The sequence below is a fragment of the Dipodomys ordii genome, unplaced genomic scaffold (assembly GCF_000151885.1).
Source record: "Dipodomys ordii isolate 6190 unplaced genomic scaffold, Dord_2.0 Scaffold7, whole genome shotgun sequence".
Lineage (NCBI taxonomy): Eukaryota > Metazoa > Chordata > Mammalia > Rodentia > Heteromyidae > Dipodomys > Dipodomys ordii.
Window position 1 is genome coordinate 2,228,146 of NW_012267223.1, and position 10,846 is coordinate 2,238,991.

At 48.2% G+C, this 10,846-nt stretch overlaps 1 protein-coding gene across 1 annotated transcript in view; it reads right to left on the reverse strand.

Moving 5' to 3' along the window:
• Tnrc6c (trinucleotide repeat containing 6C) overlaps positions 1 to 10,846 on the reverse strand; it is a 75,664-nt gene that overhangs the window by 35,859 nt on the left and 28,959 nt on the right. The window contains exon 4 of the mRNA XM_013036380.1: positions 5,308 to 7,911. Coding sequence (XP_012891834.1) covers positions 5,308 to 7,693 — 2,386 coding nt within the window. The 5' untranslated portion in view covers positions 7,694 to 7,911. The remainder of the gene's footprint in view (positions 1 to 5,307; positions 7,912 to 10,846) is intronic.

Consider the following 10,846-nt stretch of genomic DNA (forward strand, 5'->3'; position numbering starts at 1 on the left):
AAAAAAAAAAAAAAAAGTCCAAGGCCAGCCCAGGTAAAACTTTTAGTAAGGATACCATCTTAACAAACTGGGTGTAATGGCTTAAGCTTCAAATCTCAGGTATGTGGGAGGTATAGGTAGGACTGTCATGGCAAAAGCCTGAAATTCTACTTGAAAAATAAAGCAAAAAGGGCTGGGGCATGGGCAAGCACAAGGCTCTGAGTTGAAACCCTAATACCACCAAAAAATTAAAAAAATCAAAATGACCCTTCAAGGTTAGCAGAGTGTGCATGAGGTCCTGGGTCCAATCCATAGCGCCACCACGCTGTGCAGAAGCGGAAGTCTAGGTGTGCTAGATTGGCTTCACCATTAACCAACTACCACAGCTAGGTAAGGCACAGCTGGTGGAGGTGTGATGGGCATTAGTATTGCTTTCTGAGGGTGTTGAAGCTGCCTCCAGCCACCATGGCTTAGCATGGGAATTCACAGAAGTGTCCACAACTTAAGACAAGTGCCAAGACAGCTGTGTGTGCGTACATCCAACAATGACCTGTGCGTGTCACAGGGGGAGGCCTCTGTGCTGAGCAGCTGCCATCGACAGGGAACTGCAAACCTGAGAGAGACCCTGCCAGGTGCTCTACTGGTAAAGGACCTGGTGGACTCAGGCTGAGCGGTACTGGAGAGCACTTCAAATGCAAAAAAAGTGAAAGGAATCTGTCAAATCCTACCACCTTTAGTATACCATTTCTGTACCAAGGAGTTCCGGAGTCCTTACCTCTTTCCAGTGCCTTCAACTGAACAAACAGAATTGGGAACAACAAATTAGCAGTATGAACAAACACCACCAGAAATTGTAGTTTTCATTCACTTTAAAAATACTTTACTGGGGCTTGAACGCAAGGCCTCTTTGTCTTATTTGGCTCTTTTCACTCAAGTGGTACTCTACCACTTGAGGCACAGCTCCACTTCTACCATTTAGGTGGTTAATTAGAGATGAGTCTCATGGATTTTCCTGTCCTGGATGACTTAGAATCATGATCCTTGGGCTTAGCCTCCAGAGTAGCTAGGGATTACAGGTGTGAGCCACAGGAGCCTGGCTTTGTGTGTATTTGTATGTGTGCGCGTGCGCATGCATGTGTGTGTGTTGAATTTATATCCTCAAACATACTAGGCATGCGATCTACCACTGAGCTGCATCTCTATGCCAAATAAGCATTCTTCATGTTTTTCCTGGAGTGGAGAAAGCAAAGTGTATTAGTAAGTGGCTGTGCTAAGACTGGATGGCCTAGAAGTGAGCACAGCCAGCCCCAGGCTGAGGCCCCAGGCTGAGGCAGTGGCCCCTGGCCCCACTTGTCATTGTGAAAGCAGGAGCAAGCTCCAGCTCCTTCTGTAACTATGACCTATGGTGGGGTGAGGTCAGGGGCTGAAGACAGGCAGTAAAGTCAGTGGGATGAAGAAAAGTATCTGGAATACGTGTCACATGAGCAGTGTATTTCTGACTGGCACAGGGAACTGTTTACTGCCATTCAATGCTGGAAGACAGGTAAGGCTCAGTGAGCCCAGGATGCTGCTGGCACACTTGAATCTAATATATAATTCCCTATTTTCCTTTAGAGGAGTATGCAGTGATCTCCCCCCAGCTCCCATCCCTTTTTTTGGTGAAACCCAAGCATGCTCAGGGAGGAAAGAACCATCTGGAGGCTGTTCCACATCTGCACCGACAACTCGAGAGTTAACTGTGAGGTCCTGTACTCGTCAAACAACGGTCATAACTAACATTCACTGTCTTCTGGAAGCCTGCAGACTGAGTGCCCCAGGACATTAGCTGTGTTGGGTAGTCAGGCTGTCAAGTAATTTTAGGATTTGTTTTATTCCCTTATAAATCTAAGTAAATGCTGTGTCCGCACTTCCCACAAGTAGTAGAAAGAACAGCCTGGTGCCACTATGACCTGACAGCTTCAGGTTCTGGGCGAGTGGCCTATGTCAGATTAAGGCAGTGCTACACCTGGCCAGCAAGCATCTAGGCTCTGTGATCAAGCCCCAAGATAGGCAAGAGAGAGAGAGAGGGCTCACTGAAAGTTGGTCAAATGCTGTTTTGGACCCTTGGTGCAATGGTACCGAACTGCAAGCAGATCCATACAGACTTCTTGGTATGGCCTTGGGAGATGAAACTGCCAGGGACGTGGAGGAAGCTGAAAGACCATTGGCAACAGGTGAACTGAACAGTGAGACATGAATTCATGCAGAAAGGATGGCTCTTTGTTTGCCCGCCTCTGTGATTCTGGCCTCTCTGGGCCTGCTCCACCCCCACGTTGTTCCTACTATGTATGGTCTCTGCTTTCTTTGCTGACTTGCAAGTTTCACATGCAGGGGCTTGACTCCCACGCCTCCGTCTACCTCAGCACTAGAATGCAGCCAGGATGATAGGCCCCAACACACACACTGAATGAACATCTACCCACGTGTGCTATTCCTGGGCCCCAACACTGTCCAACAACTTGTTAGGCCCCAGTCAGAATTTTTTTTTTCCAGTCCTGGGGCTTGAACTCAGGGCCTGGGGCTCTGTCTCAGAGCTAGCTCAAGGCTAGCACTCTACCACTTGAACCACAGTGCTACTTCTGGCTTTTTCTGTTCATGTGGTGCTGAGGAATGGAACCCAGGGCTTCATGCATGCTAGGCAAGCACTCTACCATTAAGCCACATTCCCAGCCTCACCCAGTCAGACTTCTGTTCTGTCTCTGCACAGGGAGGTAATACAAGCTTTCTACTTCACTGACAAGTGGACTGCCTGCACCTGCCCTTTCCCTGGCCACTCCACAGATGTTTATAAGGTGCTCTCCTCCCTTTACATCCATTCTCTACTTGCTCCTTTCTGTTGGTTTTTAAATGTGCTCCCGCCTAGTATTTTGGAGGTGTTGGTTCTAGAGATGGAACCCGTGGACATGTGTACACTAGACAAGCATTCTACCACCAAGTTACATCCTCAGGTTCTACACTACTATTTTTTTAGAGATGGCCTTTCCCCTCAGCTGCACTAGGCTCCGGGGTTGAGACTTGGTCTTTCACACATCTTTTGTTGTGCTAGTGGAGTCTGAATTCCATGCCTCTGTATATCCCTTACCCAGCTCTAAGCTGCTTCCATCTGGCCTTCCCTTTTGCTCCCACATCCCTTCATGCCTGCCTCCACTTCCACATCTCCATTCTGCCACTTCCCACTCCACACTGCAAACCCCCCCCCCCGCCCCGTCTCTTCCCCATCTTTTCTAGCACGGCTCCTCACTGATCAATTATTCACTGTATAGCTACAACTGATTCTACAAAAAGTTAACTTTAGGCTTCCACTCTGCTTAAAACCGTTCTGTTTCCCTGTATCTCACACAGCCCGCCTGACCCTGTCTTGGGTCCCTCTCTTGGGCTGTTTCCCTCTGCAAGGCCTCCCACCACCACAAAGTGAGCATTCTGGCCTGCATGTACCACCTCACGGGAGCGAGGACAGAGGCAGATAGAAAGCCAATGTGGTGGCACTGATGGCACTGTGGAGTGGGCCACTGTGTGACAAGGCTTTTCAGCTGGTTTGCTCAGAGGTCTGACTGCCTAGCACAGTTTCAAGCCAACATCTGCATGCATGACAAGTCAATGGGTACTCAGCACCCACTTGTATGCTCTCTCCTGGCCTTCTAGAATTACCAGAGTGGACACAACCATGTGGCTTCCCCGACAGGCTGAGCTCTGGGTGCCACAAAGTGCCTGCCACATACGATCCAGGTCTGAGGGGCCTTGGAGAGCTGTTCACTCCCGTAAAGTCTCATCTTCATTGGATGTTTATAAATTCAGAGGCTAATAAAACAGAAAGGTGTCCCTAACACAGTGACTATAGATTCAGGTAAAAACAAAACAAAAACTCTCACTAGGCTGGAGGCCTGACTCTAACAGCTGGGTGGGACAGAGCTCTACCTGCAACAGAAACACACAGGGAATAGCAGTCCTGAGGGAGGGATGGCTTTAATCACATTACAGGCAAACCTGTGGAGGAGTGCAGTCTGGGTGAGGGAGTTATAGACCTCAAGAGCCATTTTCACCCACTGCTTAGGCAATTCATGCTAGGATCACAATGGCACTTTGTGCCATGCACATACTGGCATTCAAAATTCGGAGGCTCCTGTGCTCTCCAGTGTTTAGCTACATTTTAAGCAACATTGTGCTTTAGGCTTGTGGTCTCAATATTCTCAGCATCCAGCTGCACAGATAGCTGACGTTGGAATTCTCTCTCTCAACTAAAATCAAAACATGACTGGAATAATGGCCTTTACATTTTACAAACACTGTTTTACTGCAGAGCCGACCACATATCAGAGACACTGTGAACGAGCTTCATTTCAGACCAACTTGACACTCATTGCCCTCCTCCTCCCACCAAGCTCCGAGGTAGCTCATCTGATCAATTAAAATATTTTATAGATTAATATAGATGAACATAATGGCTCCTAATCTTTCTTAAGAGGAGGTGTTTCTTCTTTTCTCTTGCATCTTATGATCAGTCCTGGCACTGTCATATAAGGGTATGGAATGAATGTAAACTTAAGACTATTTGCACAGTACAGGGATTAGAGAATATGCTTGCACTTAAAATCTCGCAACGGAGGACTAAGACTAAGTTAGCTTCAGCAATCAGACCATTATGGCACAAATGTGCCAAGAGCCTCTCAAGTATGTTTACAATGACACTGGAAAATATTCCAAAGAATGAGGCTAAAACAAGAAAGGAATTCGAAACTGCTTCTATATGATGTCAATGCCTAGGTGCTAGTGGCTCACACCTATACTCCTAGCTACTCTGGAGGCTGAGATCTGAAGAATCATGGCTTGACGCCTGTTCCTGTTTGAGACTACATCTCCAATTAACTACCAAAAAGTGGGGCTGAAGGTCCCATCAGCAAAGCAAGCTAGATGAATTACCCCAATAGTGGTCCAAAAGTAGTCAACTATCTATCTAATTATATAACCAATAAGAAACATAGACAAGAGTACAGCACAACATAAACACAACTTCAAAGTACGTTACTGGCAATCTGAAGAAAAAAAAAAAAGCACCAAGCAGTGGGGGGAGATTTTGCTCTACAGAGTTCTCAGAGATCATTTCCCTTGACTATTAAACTTATGAGTAGACTGTTCTTTATTTGCCGTCTTTAGAGGACAGCCACACCACAAGGAAAAAGGGCATTTACTTTTGAGTCACTTACTGTGGAACCTCTAGCCGAGTCCTTACATATAAGCAGTGAGAATAAGCTACTCTTTTACTCATAAAGCAGCATGGAGCGCCTTGCGTACCTGGCCCGAGCAGTGGTGACCGATTCAGCTGGGCACCGGCCTGATGCGAAGGTGGCGTCTCAGCTCGATGTGCAGTGCTCGAGGTGGGGGTCGTGGGTGTGGCAGTGGTCGTGGTACTGCTCTGGATGACTGGGTTGTTCCTGTCCCACATGTTTACAGTTTTATTGTTGTAGTTGCTTGGGTCCCCCCAAGCTGAGGTACCATCATCAATTTCCATTTTGCGTCGAATGGACGGTGGAGAGGGCTCCTCCCAGCCAGTTGCCTCACTGCTATCCTTCTGTGTGACTGGTGCTGGGCCCCCAATCCACCCTGTCCCTGTCTGCTTAACAGAAGCAGCTCCTCCCCAGTTACTCGCATTGTTGTCTTGGGCCTTGTGAGTCCAGTTCTGCTGGGGACCAGGTTTGAGAGCCTCACCCCAGTTTGTACCTGGATTCACCTTTGCACTTGTGCCATTGCCCCAGCTGCTGGTGCCAGACCTTGCAGCCTCATTCCAACCAGACCCCGATCTGTTATTGTCAGCATCCCACCCAGATCCATTTTTTTTCCCATCCCCCAGGTGTCCAAGGACAGGAGACGGATCAGCCCAGTCTCCCGCTCCTGCACTCCAGGCTGGATTCGATCTTTGTCCATCGCCCCAGTTTTGGGATTTGGGTTTTTGAGTCTCACCCCAGGTGGGTGCCTTGTCCTCCTGATTTACGGTCCCACTCCAGGCATGGCCACTCTTGGCAGCAGCAGCATTAGTAACAGCAGTAGAGCTCATCGAGTCCCCCCACACCCCTGGGCCACTGGACACTTTGTTGTTGCTGTCTCCCCAACCTGTGTTTGCTGGCGCAGCGGTGGGTGGCGAGCTGACCCACGCCGATACTGAAGAGGTATTTGTACTGTTCACCACGGACCCATCGTTCTTCCCCCCTGAGTTTGAAGGTTGAGTAGCTGCACAGCCCCAGGCCTCTGTCCCATTGTCATTCTTCCTTTCAGACCTAGGGGATTCTTCAAATTCCCAGGCAGTGTTTTGCTTTACAGGAGTCTGCCCCCAGCCAGTATTAGACAGAACTCTTGGGTCAAGGTCGTTCCTTGGCAACTGGATGTGCCCTTGGTCTATAACCCCTTTATCTCGCCTCCTGCCCTCTGCAGCTCCTTCCCTTCCAGTGCCTCCATCACCATGGCTGCCAGTGCCATCACTACTTCCTCCACTTGCTGGGGCTCCAGAAGATGCAGCTTTGGCCCACGAGTTCATGTGCTCACCACCCGGCTGCTGGGCAGGAGAGTGGTTGGCAACACTAACGCTTTCCCACCCTGGGGATCCTTTCCCACTGACATCACCATTGGAATGCTGGTTTGGGGACTTGCCCCACTCCCCATTCACACCACTAGAGGAGTTCCGGCTGGAGTGGCCCCAGGCTCCTGAATGGATATTACTGACTCCGCTGCTACTGCTGCTGCTGCCCCTTCCCCAGGAGAGGATCCCAGGACCTGCAGGAGGCCCCGAGTCCCAGGCACTCCCTCCATTCCCTTCCTTTTGCCCAGCACTGCTGGATCCATTTTGCTTAGCACTTAATGCTGAGTTCACAGTGTCTCCACTCCCCTGGCTGAACCCAGGATTATTATTTCCTGTAGCAGGGCTGCTGGGGGACAGTCCCCACACAGAACTGCTCATTCCTTCCCCACCAGCCCCACTGCCTTGAGACACTGATGATCCGTTAGCACCAGGAAGGCCTTGCAGGTGGGGCGGGATGATGGCTCCCATACCAACAGCCATGCCCCAATTTGGCAGTCCATCTGTCTGCATTGCACTGACGGGGTTTGGTGAAGAGCTCATGGAGTTAGTGTTATTTGGCCCATCAGTGTTAAGGTTCTGAGACTGTACGCTGAAAGACACATTCTGAGAAGTGGATGTTTGTGGTTCTGTGCTCTCTGGTGGCAGCAGGTTTCCCCAAGCACCTAGAGTGCTTGCTGGGTTCCCATTCTGACTGCCCATGCTCTGACCTATGGCACTGACTGGACTGCAAATACTGGAAGGGTTGCCTGTTGCCACAGGTCCTTCATGTCCAAGCACAGGCCAGGCAGCTGGGTTGGCATTAGGATTAAGGTTAAGATTAATGCCGGCATTGGAGTTGGAAGCACCCCAGCAATTCTGACTTCTCCCATCTCCAATCATATTGTCCATTTTTCCATCCCCACCACCAATAGAGCAGTGAACCAGGCCAGAGCCGGAACCTGTGGCTACACCCCACACTCTGGCCGCACTTCCGCTCCCATTTGCTCCCCCTGCCCCGAGGGCACTCTGATGGGAAGGGCTTTGGACGAGTGCGCCACTGGCGCCATTATTGCCATTCGTCTTCTTGGTATGTCCTGTGAAGCTGCCCTGGGCACTCCCTGTAGCCATGCCACTGTTCTCTGAGCCACAGGTGGAGGCGGAGTCAGTGTCTGCAGGACATTCTAAGGCTGACTCAATCTCTGCTCCTGGGACAGCTGGCCAAGCCTCCTGGTCAGCCTTGTCAGTGATCACTTTATCCCAGCTGCAGTTGGCTTCAGTTCTGTAGGAGGGCTGCTGTCCCCACTGAGAATTTTCATAATGATCTGCCAGTGCGCTGTGACCAAGATCTGAAAAAGACCGAACAAAACTCAAAATTAGATATTCGTCCCACTTGTCAGTGAATCAACAGTTAACTAATAACTGGGAGAAGCTCTATATTATAGTTCAGCTTTTTAATTCTAAATGAGAAACTCTAATACAAAAATGCTTGAAGGAGCTAAGGGTATGGTTTAGTGGTAAAGTGCGTACCGTTTCTTGAACTTAAAAAAAAAAAAGAAAGCTATTTGTCTTCTTAGCAGCTCCCACTAAAAATTACAGTAATTCTCCCCCCCCCACCCCTCACCCCACCCCCGTACTCTCCCTCTACTCCCTGTCCCTTTGAGCATCTGTGCTAAAGGAAGTGGCAGTCTGGAGTACATGCTTAGGCAACTTCTGCAAATACATAGATTTGGGAAGCGCTGGCAAAGATACTAAGTTCTCCTGGACTTCTGAATACAGTTTAAGAGTTCTAATGAGGGCTGGGCTCAAGTGGCAGAGTACTTGCCTAACTAGCACCAGACTCTCAATTCTATCTCCAGTATTGAAAAACAAGTAAAAAACAAAAACAAACCCTTCCCTTTCCAATAGCCAATAACTTGCTACTGTTGACATCTACGCCAAATTCTCATTCAATAAGCTGCATTCTTCAATGATAGCCAGTCTCTCTGAATAATTGGTAGCCACAAGAACTCAGATTTTGGCCATAAACATTTATGCTCTGGTTCACTCAGAAAATATTGTCTACCATCATATCTTCAAGGAGCTCACCTTGAGAAATTAGTCTTAATTCAGGTTGATTTTTTAATTACCCTGAACCTGTGCTTTCTTTCTTTCTTTTTTTTTTTTTTTGGTCCAGTCGTGGGGCCTGAACTCTGGACCTGGGCTCTGTCCCTCAGCTCTTCAGCTCAAGGCTAGCGCTCTACCACTTGAGCCACAGCGCCACTTCCGGCTTTTTTCTTTTTGCTTATGTGGTGCTGAGGAATCGAACTCAGGGCCTCAGACATGCAAGGCATGCGCTCTACCACTGAGCCACCTTCCCAGCCCCGAACCTGTGCTTTCTTTATCACCATACTTTTCTAACAGGATTTGCTTGTAATTGGAATTCCTGCTAAGAACACTGGATAATTATTTTATTTGGGATTCTATTATACCAATATGGTCTTTCACTTAGATTACATTTAATGACTTAATTTTGAAGTTGTTTGAAAGCAGAAAGTATACACAGACATTTTTCTTTATTGATTCTTAACACACATTAGTTGTACAAGGGGGTTTCCATAGAGGCATTTTCCCACACATAAACAATGTATCCAGTCAACCTCTCCCCTCCCTAATCATACACATACACACACAGACAAACACTTTTTGTTGTTGTTTGCTTATTTTTGGTGCCTGTTGTGGGGCTTGAACTCAGGGCCTGTGCACTGTCCCTGAGCTTCTTTTGCTCAAGGCTAGTGCTCTACCACTTGAGCCACAGTACCACTTTCAGCCTTTTCTGTTTATGTAATACTGGGGAATCAAACCCAGGGCTTCATGCATGCTAGGCAAGCACTCTACCATTAAGCCACCTACTCAGCCCTGTCCCTGAGCTCTTTTGTTCAAAGCTAGCACCCTAACACAGCTCCCCTTTGGTTTCTGCGTGGTTAATTAAAAATTCAGAGTCTCATGGGAACTTTTCTGCCTGGTCTGGCTTTGAACCGTGATCCACAGATCTTAGCCTCTAGAGTAGCTGGGATTACAGGTGTCACTTATTCTGTTTACCATTCCCACTCCTGCTGTGTCCACCCCCCATCTGAGCCTGTTTTACTTTCCTATTACTTTTTTTTTTTTAAGTGAGAATTAATTGTAACAAGGAGCTTTCACTATGGTATCTTACTTTTTGCTGAGAATAACCTTCTCTATTGATTTTTCTTCCCCTGTATCCTTAATCCCCTATTGATCAACAGCTTTCATGAGTTCCATGCCTTCATCATACATTGTTGAACTGTTAACCCTCCATATATTTTATTTATTACATATAGTACATTTAAAATTCATCTTCCATCCATCCATCCATCCATCCATCCATCCATCCATCCATCCATCCATCCATCCATCCTTGTGTTTGACAAGCTGGCACTTTTACCATTGAGTCACAACACTTCCAAGCTCTAATATTTCCTCATTACTTTTGCCATAGGGTCTTGCTTCCTGTCTGGACATGATCCACCTCCATTAGGTTTCCTGTGCAGCTAGGATTATAATAGGCATGAGCCACTACATCCAGCTCTTCCCTGAGAAAGACTATCACAATTTTTCCCCCTCCTGTCTGCACTAACCTCCAACTGCAATTCCAACAATCTCAGCCTCCCAGCTAGGATTACAGGTGTGATTGGCCCACAGCCAATCACAACAGTCAATTTCAACTATCAAATCTATTAAAGCAAAGGTATTTTAATGTGATAAAATATATGCAACACAACATATACCATTTCAACCCTGACTACAGAATTCATTAGTATCAAGTATTAAGTTAAAAATACATTTAAGGGGATCGCCAGGAACAGAGAAACCTACCAGCCGGGAGTCTCCACGAGGATCCCACCCCCACCCCTCACTCTCCACAGGAGCAGAGAGGCTCCATCCCGCCAAAGCCGCTGGGCACCAGCAGTGTGACCACCCGCCTGATCACGATCGCAACGACCCCGCCCGGGCCCCAGAGGCACAGGGGGCTGCCTGCAGATCACAACCCGTGAAGCCGCCTGAGCGTGGACACTTTTGACCCGACAGCTTCGACAGAGGCAGAGACAGAAAAGAATCACACAGAGCCACCACCGCCCAACCCAGCCAGCAACCACCCCAACTGAACTCGGATTGCAACAACAACTGACGACCTACACCACACAGAAACAACCAGCTCCAGGGTGAGTACCCCACAGGGGACAGTGTATCCCTCAAGGGAGACCAGAGCTGGAGGGAATCCCC